Source organism: Balaenoptera physalus (assembly GCF_965194825.1).
Source record: "Balaenoptera physalus genome assembly, chromosome: 3".
NCBI classification, from domain to species: Eukaryota; Metazoa; Chordata; class Mammalia; order Artiodactyla; family Balaenopteridae; genus Balaenoptera; species Balaenoptera physalus.
Window position 1 is genome coordinate 71,026,143 of NC_138890.1, and position 15,475 is coordinate 71,041,617.

The 15,475-nt window shown below is 35.5% G+C and overlaps 1 protein-coding gene across 1 annotated transcript in view; it reads left to right on the top strand.

Moving 5' to 3' along the window:
• FBN2 (fibrillin 2) overlaps positions 1-15,475 on the top strand; it is a 222,722-nt gene that overhangs the window by 58,923 nt on the left and 148,324 nt on the right. The window contains exons 6-7 of the mRNA XM_082457817.1: positions 6,143-6,340; positions 14,772-14,897. Of these exons, the coding sequence (XP_082313943.1) occupies positions 6,143-6,340; positions 14,772-14,897 (324 nt within the window). The remainder of the gene's footprint in view (positions 1-6,142; positions 6,341-14,771; positions 14,898-15,475) is intronic.

Consider the following 15,475-nt stretch of genomic DNA (forward strand, 5'->3'; position numbering starts at 1 on the left):
TTAAATCATCCTGTTGTGTGGATAAGCATAGTCACATTTTAACATAAAAACCACAACTCTAAATAAATTACATAATTATTTATTTTAAACTGTGGTTACAAGGCAATCTAATGGAATGGGCAAAATGCTATTAAACATTACAGGTACATAATTTTTGCACAAGTTCCTAAAAGCAAAAATATTAAGTTAATGGCTTTGATTCTCTTAAACATTTCTGTACTTAATTCTAAAATTTCCTGAGGGTGACAGATGTTTTTCCATCATGGAAGACAATGGCTATCTTATTTCACTTTACTTAACTCTGAATATTTAGACCCGGCATGAATTCTGGACCAGCAGACATTTAGGCAAATTTTATTGAGACTAAGGAAACTATAATTAGAGTGGTTGCCTTCTCTGCATGCTCCAGTTATATCTGTGATCAGATATTTCGGCTGGCAGACTGACTAGATAGATTCTCAATTAGAACCATAATGGGATGCACTAAACCTTATTTGTAATTGCTATGTCAAAAACTCCATTACTCACAGGCGGCTGTCATATGGCCAGGATCATTAGACTTAGATTATACACATTCCATAGTTCTTCATTGTACTCACTCATGTCTGCAGCTCCCACACAAGACGATCACTTGATTGCATGTTGCATTTCTTTGGTTCCTGAGAATGGAAAGAATGGAAATGCCTTCTTGCTTAAGTCCAAAGACCGTGCAGCTTGATGGGAAATCTCACATATTTTCATACGCCTTCTGGGATCAGGCAATTATTTGTGTACTAAAGTGGGGATGAATGGAATTTTGGATATCTTTATGGCATTATTTGACTGCACAACTCCAGGGGATGTCATTTACATTACAGTAGTTGTGGGTAGCTTTCCTAAATTAGGCAGTGTACATCTGTGCAGCTGTGAACCTTAACTGCATTCTGCAGACAGTTAAATAAATACTACTACAGCCACATGGACACCTGATGTAGCAATATCACTGTGACTAATTTCCCGCCTCTTGTGGGGCTTCTTGGGGACACCTAGTCTATCGATCTTACTGCTTTCTCCCACTTCTTAATCTGTAAGTCCATTTCTTTTTTCACTTCCCAGCTCATCCAGCTTAGATTCCATAGTCTATAATTTCAAAATGTGTCTAACAACACCTTACACCCCCTTGCCATTCTGAATTTTTTTCTTCTCTGACAGGCAAAACCCTAATCCTAGATGAACCCTTATCTCTGAGTGAGCTTCTCAGCTGCCTAGAGCTGTTGGAAAAAGTCACAAAACAGAGAGATGGGTCCCATTATAAGTTCATCTTACTCTTCCACCATAGAGAGGTGCTGTTGTCACCTGGGAATCTGCTGGATTCTCAGGTCAGCTCCCTCTCTTGGTATCTGCAGTGTCCATCTCAGTTAGCCTCCAAGATCTGACACCCCAGCCAACCTCTGCCAAAGACCTACTGTCCTACCTCCTGTTTTACAAAGAAAAGAGAAGGTATCCGAGAGGACATTGCTCATTTTCCTCTACTATATAAACATGCCTACATCTCTGTGCAGCCTGTCATTCCTCCCTCGGGTTACAAGAACAGTGCTTTTCTTCTCCTGTCTAAGGATAACTCCACACAAATTCTGGTTTCACTCTCAGCCTGACTCCTTAGGGGTCTTATACTAGAAATTATTATTCTCTATGGTAATCAGAAACCCTCCCTTTCAACTAGGTCATTCCCATTGACTTTTAGTAATCATCGTCTCTTCCACAAAACAAAACAAAAAGAATAAATAAGCAAAAAATAAAAATAAAAAATTTCTCCCTCAATCCCAAATCCCCAGCAGACCTGTTTTTGTCTTTACCTTCTGGAAACCTCTGCAAAGGTTGTCTGGTTGTCCATATGACAATAATGCTCATCTTTGGTTAGCTATCACTGTTTAGCATCTCTAGTTATATATTAAGAGGACTTGTGAAATATAGCAAAATTCCCAACTATATTCAATTGTATTTATTTAAAGTAAAATGGTAACATAGGCTATAATAATAAAGATAGAAACTAGAAAATATTAGCACGGATGTGGAGGAATTGGAACTCTCACTCATTACTGGTAGGAATATAAAACCATGAAGTCATTTTGGAAAACAGTTTGACAGTTTCTTTAAAAGTTAAACATGTGCTCACTATACGGCCCAGCAAAAGGCCACTGGTTGGTTATCAGATGTGGTATATCCATATAGTGGAATATTATTCAGCAGTAGAAAGGATTGAAGTACTGACCCATGCCATAGCATGGATGATCCTCAAGAACGTTATGCTAACCAAAAGAAGCCAGACAAAAAAGATCACATATCATATGATTCCATTTCTATGAAATTGTCCAGAAAAGGCAGATTTATAGTGACAGAAAGATTAGTGGTTGATGGGGGGCTGGGAATGAGCACAAGGAATCTTTTTGGGGTGATGCAAATGTCCTAAAGTTGGATTGGGGTGATGGTTGCACAATTCAATAAAATTTATGAAGAATCATTGAATTGTACATTTAAGACAGATGAATATATGATGTATAAGTTATACCTTAATGAATTTAAGTTTTTGATGAGTTTGCTAATTGTACCAATTGCTTAATGTGAATAAAAGTGAAATTATATAAAGCCAATTAATATGCTGTATTGCAGTTAGATATTTGAAAATCAAAATAGCAATATTTGTGTTTCACAGGATAATTTTTAACAAAATTTTCTTGGTCATATAGTAATGAGGAAAATATCTGTTTCCAACCCACTGGTTCCAGCATACCAAGTGTTAAGCAGTTCACTCCTTTTATCCTTTGTAAACGCCCTGCAAGTATGTCCTTACCTATGAATGGTTAGCATGGTATACAATAATATTTTACCTGAAGTGAAAACTTGATGAGTGTATGGCCAATCATAACATTTAATTAAGGTCTCTTAGTACTCTTTGACCATAATTAAAATGCTAGTAACATCTGGGACAGAATGTTTTTTAATCTGATCAGGAAATTTAAATCTCTTTTCAGTATCTAATATTTGTTCACATTTTACATGTGAGTAATTCTGGAATAAATAGGTTACATTGTAAGGTTAAATTTTAAGGTAATCACTTGCCAACCAGAAAGCAAAGTGTAACCATGTAAGAAAATAGATTCAGAAGCATAGTCTTTTTTTTTTTTTTTCACATCTTTATTGGAGTATAATTGCTTTACAATGGTGTGTTAGTTTTTGCTTTATAACAAAGTGAATCAGTTATACATATACATATGTTCCCATATCTCTTCCCTCTTGCATCTCCCTCCCTCCCACCCTCCCTATCCCACCCCTCTAGGTGGTCACAAAGCACCGAGCTGATCTCCCTGTGCTATGCGGTTGCTTCCCACTAGCTAGCTATTTTACGTTTGGTAGTGTATATATGTCCATACCACTCTCTCACTTTGTCACAGCTTACCCTTCCCCCTCCCCATATCCTCAAGTCCATTCTCTAGTAGGTCTGTGTCTTTATTCCCATCTTACCACTAAGTTCATCATCGGATGAATGGATAAAGAAGATGTGGCACATATATACAATGGACTATTACTCAGCCATAAAAAGAAACAAAATTGAGTTATTTGTAGTGAGGTGGATGGAGTTAGAGTCTGTCATACAGAGCGAAGTAAGTCAGAAAGAGAAAAACAAATACAGTATGCTAACACATATATATGGAATCTAAGGAAAAAACAAACAAACAAACAAAAAACAGAAGCACGGTCTTAACAAAGGGAAATATAGGCAGAAGAAATAAGGAATGGTAAACTCTGTTCCTGGGAAGGGGAGTCTGGGGTTGGCTTAATTAGGGTCTTTAGCATGAAAGGTCGTTTGCAGGGACAAACAGCTATCCTTATCCAGATAGTCCTCTTCTCCAAGAAGATCAGACTAAGAGGACATAATTTTAAGAAGGTGCTGTAGTTAGAAGGAAGGCATTTCCTGACAAACTGGTTTACTTAAGAATGAGATTATGAGAGAGGCTATGCAGGCTTCTCTCTGGGAATCCTAAAAAGGTACAGAATGTGAACGTAGGTATATATGCATGAATCTATCAAAAAAAAACAGAAAAAGAGACTTGGTGAAAAGTAGGCCTTTCCCTACTTGTTCAGAACGTGATACAATTTATCATAAGTCTAATATTTATTTAAAATGGCAAAATTACATGTTGCCTGAAGGACAATAGAGTAGGTTTAAAAAATTTATGACCTGGCAATTTGTGGTATGGGAAGCATGCTTCTTTACAAGGTTGACATATCTACATGTATAATACAAAGATTGTCTTCTTCAAAAACGTGATTTGCAGCCAGCACATCTGTTGTTCTTGTGTAATGGATTAAAATGAGCTATTTTTGTTGAAGTTCAGCTGCAGAGTAACAATGTTAAACCAGCTTGCTAAAAAAGTTACCTATTTTAGATTTTTTCCCTTTATATTGAACTTTTAAAACATTCTTCTATCTGGCAAAGCCTCATTCTTCATTAAAGAACAGAAATTTTATGTGGCTCTAAGGTGTATTTTTGTCATACAGTAGTATTGAGATAATATCTAAGTTGTTCTTGCTTAGCATTTTGAATGTTAAATTATATCCAAGTTTGATATTTCCCAGTAACAGTTTTTCATAAAAATCTTACCAACATTATTGACTCTTCTTCCATTGACTGTAACATTGTTTTGTTCTTACAAAAATCTGAAATAAACTTGTTCTGGCTTTCCCCTTCAAATGGAATTATGTCATTCGCATTAAGGCTTATCAGGAAATCCTGGCTATCTTCTTACATTCCCAAGAGTTAATAAACTGTATGCGTACAAATCTCTGTAAACGGGGGGAAAAGTTTTTCACATATTTCTGTTGTAATTTTATAACACATGTTAATCATTTAATTGGTCAGTCTTCAGGAAACTGACCTTTCTCTGGTTTTCTGTGTCTTTCAAAACACAAGCAACAAATTAAAAAGCCATTAATAATTCAGTCCTGCTTAAAATAATATACATATACTGATCATCTTAAAGAGTCATTTAAGTAAATTATAGCAGGAAGAGAGATATAATAGAAATGCCCAGCTTTCAAGTTGCTTGTAGTCTGGGTCAGTCCTTCTTAAACTTTAAGGTGTGTATGGATCTCCTAAATACCTTGTTAAATGCATATTCTAAGTCAATGTGTCTGGTATGAGGCCTGAGTCTGCATTTCTAACCAGCTCCCGAGTGAGGCATATGGTGCTGGTCCATGAACCACTTTGTGACCCAAGGGTCATAATAGCTGTCCTTAATGTTCATAGAAGAGTCTGCCTGTAGATCATAAGTGACACACATTTGCTAACGTTTTTATCATCATCATAACCGAGCTGGACAATTGTACAATCATCTTCTAGAGAATAGAGATCATATAATATTAACTTGGAAAGAATCCATGACCACGGGCCTTATTAGTACTGTCTTCCAAGCTGAGCTACACATAGAACTAAACAGACGGACAAGGAAACAGAAATCAGTTGTTAGAACTAAATGATTATAGACAATCTGGACTGCCCAAATATATATGTGATATGGAAGGGTATATCTTCATTGGTTCTGTTCTGATTTTCTGAACTCTTGACCATCTAGTCAAAGAAGAAATTTTGCTAGGTAAAGAGGAGTGATTAAAGCAGGTGCCATCAGGGCCCAGGTGGTGCACACCAGTGAGTGGAGAGGGCTGGGTGGCTGAGGCGGTGGTGTCATAGAGGGGACACACTTCACTCCACCACTGCCATGCAACATGTCAGGCCTAGCATGGCCAGAACCTCCAACTTTTTAAGAAAAGCCAGAAATATAAATTTCATGTGAAATTTCCCTGTTTAAAAATGTTGGCTACTCATTTAAATTCTTTTAAAACATTAGGCGGCCAAGAAAACACATCTGTGTCCCAGACACAGCCCTCGAGCCATCTATTTACAATGTCTAGGGTAGAATACATTGAATTCTTGTAATGCACTTCTCAGGATTGAAAAATTATGAATTTTCAAAATCAAACACATTGGCCTTTTGTCGCTCGATGTTTTGATCAGAAGAGTCTCTGTTTTATGTATTTGGAGGTCCCGGTGTAAGATTGGTGTGTGATCATAAAACCTGTCTTTCTGTCTTCTTTCACATTCCAGATTACAGGACAGGCCCATGTTTCACTCAGGTCAACAACCAGATGTGCCAAGGGCAGCTGACAGGCATTGTCTGCACAAAGACTCTGTGCTGTGCCACCATTGGACGGGCCTGGGGCCACCCCTGTGAGATGTGTCCCGCCCAGCCTCAGCCCTGCCGGCGGGGCTTCATCCCCAACATCCGCACTGGAGCTTGCCAAGGTGAGTTAGCCTTCAGCCTGTGTGCACAGAGTCACCCATGTGTCTGGGCTCCTTTCAGTGCGCTGGGAGAATCTGGCACTGTGGATGGGAACCTTTAACCCAATACTGTTTCCAAGAGGAGCCTCATCAGCAAGCCTGACTAGAGATGGCTTACCTTCTAGCCACCTAATAAATAATTACTTTTCAATTGACAAAAAAGGAGAAGAGTTATATGAAAAGTATGAAAAACTGGGGAACATTTTTAAAATATTCAGTACAGTCAGAGGATAAGCCATTCCATGTCTCCATCCAGATGGTGCTACACACTCCCTGCTACAGCCCCTTAAACTATGCATATGTAAATACCCAGGTGACACATTTTTTCTGTCTTTCCAATGTCATTCAGAATATGAGAACCTGAACCCAGGTGACAGGGAGAAGTGAGCCGTCCGGTATTGTTATTAACAGTGTCTTCAGAGACAAAGTATTAACTCCATCCATGACTGTAGTTATTTCTGAGCTTATAACCAGTTGGTTACAATCTTGTCTCCAGGCAATCTTCCTAACCACATATCAGGGCTAGATTGGGGCCCTGAGGATGCTACAACCATGAACTTTAACCCAAATAGCCGGAAATTGTTAAATACTTATTGGATAATTACTTTTCAGCCACCATGATTCTTAGCCTTTTTTGGCAACTTCTCTGATATCATATGGATTAAATACGTTTTTAGAGCTTGGAACAGAGTGCCGTAATGAGCTTTCAAATGGTAGTAGGATCACAGGAAACTGGAAAGTACTTTTGTATTATTCACAGAAATGATGTTACTCATACTTAAGACATGAGAGTTACGTTTATTTGTTCTAATTAAATCGTGTACAAGGTTAGATGTGAAATCTTTCAAATTGATGTTGGTAACCAGTGTCAGAGGTAGAGAGGTTACCAATCCAGCCCATGTAAATGGTATATTGCAGAAAGCCAGGCCAGTGCCCTAAAACCCAAATGAGAATTGTAGTGTGGGGAGCCTGTATATAACCTCAATCCATTGAATAATAAAATCTGAGTGCTCTGTGTAATTTGGTAAGTGTATCTCTGAAAGTGGCCTCCAAAGATTTGTGTTAGTTTTGTAGTTTTATAAAAGGTAGTTTAAAAAATGATCTGTATCTAAACTCTTTTCAAATCAAAACTACAGGGATACCCAAGAGATGACCATATAACCCAACAGATTCACAACTTTATGTTTACTTGCATGTAAAAGCTTTGTCAGCTGTGGACTTAGAATGGTTTTGTGAGTATTTTGTCTCTTGGATTAATACCAACCACAACAAATATGAAGTTTGGTTTAAATGTCATTTTTAATCTGTTGTTTACTATGGATAATAACATTCTAAATCGATGATATGACTATCGGTATGATTCTATAGAGTTCCTGATAAAGCAACAGTTTTTTCTATAAAAGATACACTATACTATATAATATATAGTATTTACCATACTACATAGAATTCCTAGATTAGATATAGATTACTGTATAATTTATGTAATTTAATGGATTACTATTAAAGATAAAATGCTGTATAGATCTACTAGATTAATACTGACTAGATTTACCAGAGTAATAATTTTTGTTTATTCTCTAGCACTTATCACCTTCTAACTCACTTGCTTATGGTCTTTATTGCTTTTACTCTCCCCCAGATAGAATGTAAGCTCCATTTGGGCAGAAATCTGTTTTATTCATTAATGTCTCTGAGGCATTCTAACATGCAGTAGATACTCAGTAAATATCTTTTGAATTAATAAATGGAACTGATATTACAATACTTCCAAAAACCACTGTTTCGTAGAAGTAGTCCAGGTTGAGAAAAGCCCTTAACTTCAACCAAAACATCGCACATTATTGACTCTCCTCATCTTCTATATTTGTACTTAGGCTTCTTTACCTTGATATTTTGTCAGAGAGGCCTAGTTTTTCTGAACACAATTACAAAAAGTGTGTGATCTGATCTCAAACTTCCTGAGTGTCCTTCAGGATTGAGTAATGTCTGAAGGCTTATTTGTTTGAATTTGTTTATGTAGTAGAGATAAGTTTTGGGCTCCATTTGCCCAAGAGTATAATGGATTAATACAGCTACAGGAGCAAAATGAAATTTGCCACATTGTTAAAAGGTCTGGAAAAGTTGAGAAAGTTCTGCTTTATTTCAAAATCATGGCATCGTCAGAAAGTTCTCAATTAAACACTAATCCTCAGTTCAGGCTATTTTAAGGCTCCATCTTACTGTGATTTCATTTTTTCCTTTAAATTCCTAGACTGTTTCCCAAATACTCTGCCAAATTAATTTGAAAGATAATAGGACGTAAAAAAATAAGATAATAAAACATGATACACACATGTCATACTCTTTTTTATAATAGTGATCTTTTTTATAGGGTAACTGAAAATTTTTGTGGAGTTAAAAATAAATTTCAGCTGTGTAGATGATAACCAGTTTAATATTGGTTTTAAAACATGGTTTATATTAGCCAAGGGAGGACATTTCTGAAGTTCTAAACATAAAATTATCCTGTAGCTGATGCAATTAATGAATTACTTTATCTATGGCTTAGGAGGGGATGAAATAAGATCTTGTAATAAACCAAATAAATGTGAAAAATGAGGGCCAAGAGAAAATTAAGATGATACTTTAAAAAAACTAAGCTGTGAGGAAACTAGTAAAATTTTTAACTTTTCACTGTTGCTGTCATGACTTTCTGGACTCAAATAAGCAGTGTCAGAAGAGTATACCTTTCTACGGTGCTATGAGGTCAATCATAATGATTCTTGACTTCTTTCATATATAGAGCATTTCAGTTCTAGGCTTTATGCCTAAGACTAATCTACATTTAGTCTTGTACATTCTTCATTTTATTAAACATTGAAGGACCAAAGTTGGCTCACATAAGCCTTAAAATTTAAGCTAGCATAAAAATGAGTGAATTAAAGGTAATAAAAGTGGCATTAAGCTCTTTTCCAAGAATATCTACAAACTTTAAATAAATATGTCATAAAATGTCACGTGCATATGTTGTATTTTTTTTAACAAATAGGTTCTTCTTCTTAAATTTTTACTATCTTACAAATTCACTCTAATTAGAAGGGTATTTTATTTAAGAATAGTACTTGACTTTGGGTCTTTTAGATTTTCAAATTTAAAATTTTTTAAAATATATTAAAATTTGTATAATTATTAATTTATGTTGCTTGATTTTTAGAAATTAGGCTTTTAAACTACTCCAGACATTTCAAAACTGGAAGTACGGCAGAAGAAATTTGCTTATTTAAATCCATCTTTTGCTTTATTATAGACAATAGTAATAGACTGATGCTGGGCCTCTGCTCTATTCCAAGCAGTGTGAGAGGCATGGAAATTCTGACATAGGTGACAGAGGCAGGACCTAGCTAGGACACAAGACAGGGACTTAAATAAAGAAAGAGCAGTATAGACCCTGAGTCAGTCCCTGCAAAACAGGTATTCGTGCCTGTTCTTTTCAAATGGGATTAGTATTCAGAAATATTTAATCCTTCACTCAGACTGCACATGAATCAGGTAGAGAAGTTGAATCCTATCTGAAACCAGGCAGGCATGGCTAGTTCCCCAGGTGTATCCTGAGAGGAAGATGCTCTCAGTAGAATGTTATTTCCAGGCCTTCTGTATAGCACAAAATGAAAAGGAGATTTGGTTCATCTGATCAGTATAGATTATTAAACACAAATTTATCTTGGCTGTCTGCATTGACCAAGTTAACCAGATCGTTGCAAAGTTTAACTGTAGTTCACACTATGTGAACACAAGCCGTTCCTAAACAATCCAAAAAATTTACCTAAAACATAGTCCATTATAGAAACTCGTATTGAAAATAGCAGGATATTGCCCTTCTTCTAACTCAACAAAAACTAACAAGAAAAGGAATAACAGAGAACAAGCCCTTCTAAAATAAAACTCTGCAACCCCCAGTTCAGAGCAGTGATGGACACATGGCAGTTGTTGGGAAGTCACGGGGACAGGGAGAACCTTCTGTGTGTTTGCTATGAGCGTTAACATCCTGAAAGGCTGTTGAGTGGTTGTGGACGGTCTCTTGGAGAGGAGGAGTATATCCCCATAAGAGAGGGATTCTACTGCAGGCCCTCGGAGTAACTGAAGGGATATGGAAAGAGAGTCTTTGGTGGCAAGCCATTTCTAATATCCTCTAGCCAGCCTTCCAACCCAGAGACGCTCCTTTAGGTAAAGGAGGGGAAAGGAAAAGAGGATGTGGGAGCCACTAGTGAGCAGCTTGCAGAGTCTGTATCCGAAAGGGCAGAAGGTGGAAGCTACACCACTACCTGAAAGTTTAAAATTAATACCCAGGAGGAAAAGAAAGTGGAGAGAGCTTGGTAAGAAGCTGCAGGAGTCCCTATAGAAGTTCTCAAATCAACCTGTTTCTTCTTGGCTTTCTCCACTTTTGCTTCAGCAGGAAATGCCCCATTTAAAGATGAGTACTAAAGGGAAAAGGCTTACATATAAAAGCTGAAAAAAAGAGAGAAGTAACATAAGGAAAAGGCAGAGGAACATGCTTCATGGAAGAATTACCTAAATAAACACAAAGTTCATATACTCTTATCTCAAGGAAGTGAAAAATAATATGGTTCTTCTCTTAACAGGTGCTCAAAGAAGCACTGTAAGAGTTCAGAAAAGACAATCAGAGATAGTGCATTGGTAGCACTCAAGAAACTGAAGAAGGATTTGAAACTTTACCTAATGAAAGGCAAATGTTACACATAATACATACAAACACACATAAAACTGAAAAAATTCAATGACAAAGGTTAACCTTGAGGAAATCACAAATCAAAATGCCTGAGGGCAATAAATAATGATTGTAAAGAAGCAGAAAGGTTGTGAAGAAAGCTGAAGAAAGGAACTGAAAAAAAGCATAAAGATAATATAGAAAAATTTTCTAAAAGATAAAACCTTCAGTTTGCAGATTGGAAGGCACAAAAGTTCAATAAGAAAGAGAAGATAAGGAAAATTTTGTGGGCATAATAAGACAGAATAAGCAAATATCTTTGTTAAAGGGAATATCCTAACTGGTCTCAAACTTCTGTAGAGCAACTCATAGACCAGAAAACAGTGTGGCAGTGTCTACAGACTTCTGTCTTTGATTTACACATATGTAAATAAAAGTACTTTAGTTGCTCTGTAAAGAGTCAACTCTAGGGGGGCCAGAGTGAAAGCAAAAAAAACCAGTTAGAAGTTTCCTGCAGCAGTACAGGTGATATATCATGGAGGTTGAGACCAGAATAGAGGCAGAGGGCCAAGATTTGGAATATATCTGGGAAGTAAGCACTTGTTACTGATGGAATGAAGTGAGACAAGTGAGAGGATGCCGAGTTTATCTCTTAGGTTTCTGACTTTGACATCGGGATAAACAATGATGACATTTGTTGAGATAAGGAAGATTGAGACAGAACCATGCTCTGTTTTTTTTTAGTTTGGAGTCCTACAGGTAGTAAGTTACCAATATTTGCTTGTTGGGATGATCATTTATTCAACATTGGAGTTTTGTGAATACATGAATAGGTATTCTGGCCGAATCAAACCACATTGAACAGTTGCCAAGACACCCTGTATGTCTTAGGCTCCAGTCAGAGACAGACCTATTCTTCAATTGTTGTGCTTAAAGATTGGCATTTGTTTTTGTAGAAGTAGAAGTACTATGTATGAATATCTGTGGAGTGTAGAATAAGAACTTACATTTTAAAAATGGATCTAATTTGGGGACAGGCCAAGTTAAAAAATCATGCACTATTAATACGGTAATAGGAATCGGTCCTTAGTTCCCACAGATATAAATTAAATGAACCATTTTTATATGCCTGTAGTACTGGCACATATTTTTTCACATTTTAATGTCAACTAAAGATAATATACCATCTAATACTAATTTATATAATAAAATCAGTTTAATCTCTTAGGGCAAGTTTATTTGAAGAAGTTGGAGAATAAATGAGTTCATAAACTAGAATTACTATTGCTTTGTTACATTATTTATAACCTTAGTAGACATAGACTGAAGGGATTATGTAAGGTTTAAGTTTCAAAAGATTCAATTTTATTCTGTAAAATCCTTACATGTGATTTGAAGTTATCCAGCATTTAAAGAAATAGTAAGTTTGTGCCTGAATTGAAGGGAGGAACAGAAACCCATCTGTATAACTTGGACAGTGGAAAACTAATCAGACGTTAGTAGTTCCTTATGCTAGCACTTGGAAGATGCAGAAACTCTTGCATAATTTGGAGGTCTGAGGCTTGCTTCTTTTGTTTTTATAGGGAGCACTTGTGTGCTTCTTTCTAGGTTCATGTTGATTACTTCTATAAGATTTCTTTAAAATTTTCTTTTTTATTTTAGTGATTAACTTGATCTACCCAAAAGAAATTAATTCTGTATAGCTGCTTACTCTAGGATATTTCAGAAATAAAAGTTTTATTTATTTTTTTCTAGGAAAGTACTTTTTAGGCAATTACAAAATAAACCCTGTAAAGTTAGATTGCTTTTTCCTTTGAAAAAATTACTGAATCTACTAAATATGTAGTCAAAGCTTTTATGAATAGTATTAAGGGATTTATAGGTTTGGCCTTATTTTTAAGCTTATACCGAGATATTCTTTCTCTGATTTATCTGCCAGGAAAAGAGGTTTCTAGGGATGTTTTATACCACACTGTAATGAGGGTGGAAATGTAGTACATTTTTGAAATAATACAGTTTGAAATAATACAGTTTGAAATGTAAATTAAACTGTTCAGGATATAAACCTCCTGTCATATATTTCATTCTAGTTGCTTTTTGTTTGGATCAGCTATCCTTTAATAAGACAATGATATCTACTTTAATTTCAGGATAAAAATACTTTGGACTATTGTAATTAGTTTTATAGACGGATAGTTAAAGTGAGGAAGAAATAATAAGGATGCTAAGCTCTTTTGTAGACTTAAATTCCCTAATTTATACACTAAGATACACCAAACTTGTGGGCTTACCAAAAAAAAATAGGATAAATATATACTGACATAGAAATATATCCACAAAATATTTTAATGGAAAAAAAACAAGATGCAGGACAACACATACAGTGTGATCTTATTCTTGTGAAATAAATGGACCACCACTCTGAATGTGTGTATGAATAAGTCTAAAAGAACAGACTACTAACATATCAATGGCTATCTCTTTAATTTTCTATTTTTCTGCATCTTTAATGTTTATTACAATGAGTATATGTTATTATGTAATTAAAGATGTAATATTAATAAATCTGTTATGTTGGCCTGTCAATTTGACTAGGTAATGTAAATTTGCATAAGCTTATATATTATATTTCCTTTTATATACAGTGTTCATCATAACAATATACTGAATTACCTTTTACACAAAGAGAAATTAAGGCAAATTTACATAGATATAAAATGAAAGATTAAGAAACTCTAAATAAAAGAATTTTTCCCAATCTCTTATAGTATATTGGCTCTAGTTTTTTGTACAGGCCCTTTATCAGGTTGAGGACATTCCCTTGTATTTCTGGTTTACCAAGATTTTTAAAACAATGAATGAGTGTTGAACTTTGTCATTGCTTTTTTCACATCTATGATATACTCATATGTTTTCTTTTCCTTAATCTGTTAATATGATGAATTGATTTATGCTTGAATGTTGATACAACCTAGTTCCTGGGATAAACTCCACTTAGTCATGATGTATTAACTTTTTTATATATTGCTAAAGTTGACTTGCTAATAATTTTTGTGTGCCTATTCCAAAAAGATATTCTTCTCTTGTTTTCCTTCTTATGATGTCTTTGTCTGGCTTTGGTTTCAGGGTGATGCCAACTCAATAAAATGGGTTGGGCAGTGTCTTCTCTTTTCTGTATGAATTTGTGTACAACTGGTATTGTTTCTTTCTTAAATGTTTGAAAGAATTTAACAGCAAAGCCACCTAGACCTGAAGTTTTCTTTGGGCAAAGATTTTAAACTATGAATTAAATTACTTTAATAGATGTAGGTCTAGTCATATTATCTGTTTGTTCACCTGAGGTGGTGAGAAGTTGGAGGATGCTGAATGCCCGTCACCGGGAGAGTAAACACACTAAGTGTTCTGCAGCAAATCAAAGCAAGGGATTGGTTGCCCACATAACAATATGGATGGATTGTAGAAACAAAACTCTAAAAGAAAAAAATCAAGAAACAAAATGAGATCTTTAACATATACCATTTACATAAGTTAAAATGCATACATACAAAGGGATCCTGACTTCTCACACCTCATTCTCTTGAGAACAAGCGAATATCTTCTGTGCATTGAAGAAATGTGTATGTACAAATAGACATAGATATTCTGAAAATCAATGATATCTATATTGAAAATACTTTCTTCTTACAGATGTTGATGAATGCCAGGCTATTCCTGGGATATGCCAGGGAGGAAACTGCATCAATACAGTGGGCTCTTTTGAATGCAAATGTCCTGCTGGTCACAAGCAGAGTGAAACTACTCAGAAATGTGAAGGTAAGGGTCTCTATTTTGAGGGACATGTCTAATTGTTGACTCTGAATCCAAGAAAAACATGACTTAATTTTGAGTTTTGGAGGATTTAATCACAATTGTAATTATTTATTTTAATATGAAAGTGAAGGAATAACCTTAGAGTAGTTCTGTATTAGTTTGTGTAATTAATGGGGTTGATTTGGAAAAAGAGCCAATGATCATTTTACATTTGTTATCTCAGTTTCTATGTAGTAGTGAGAATGGGAGTAATCCAGCCATTTATATTTTTCCCTTAATGAAATAGTTTTCTATTTCACTTATGAAATTATATCAAACATTAATATTGGGTACAGACTAGTTCCTAGGAACGAAGAGAGTGTTTGATTATAGGTGAGAAGGCACAGCCACCGAATGATGAGAGTGGTTGTGACATTTCCATTAATCATCCAACAATGTATTACTTCTTAGTTGAAATGGAATGAGCCTTTTCTACAGCACGTTTCATCAAAACAACATATAGAATCAAGACACAGTTTGGCGAAAGTCAGTGCAACTCTATTCGCACTTGTCTGTGTTCTTTAGGAAAGGGGGCTATTGAT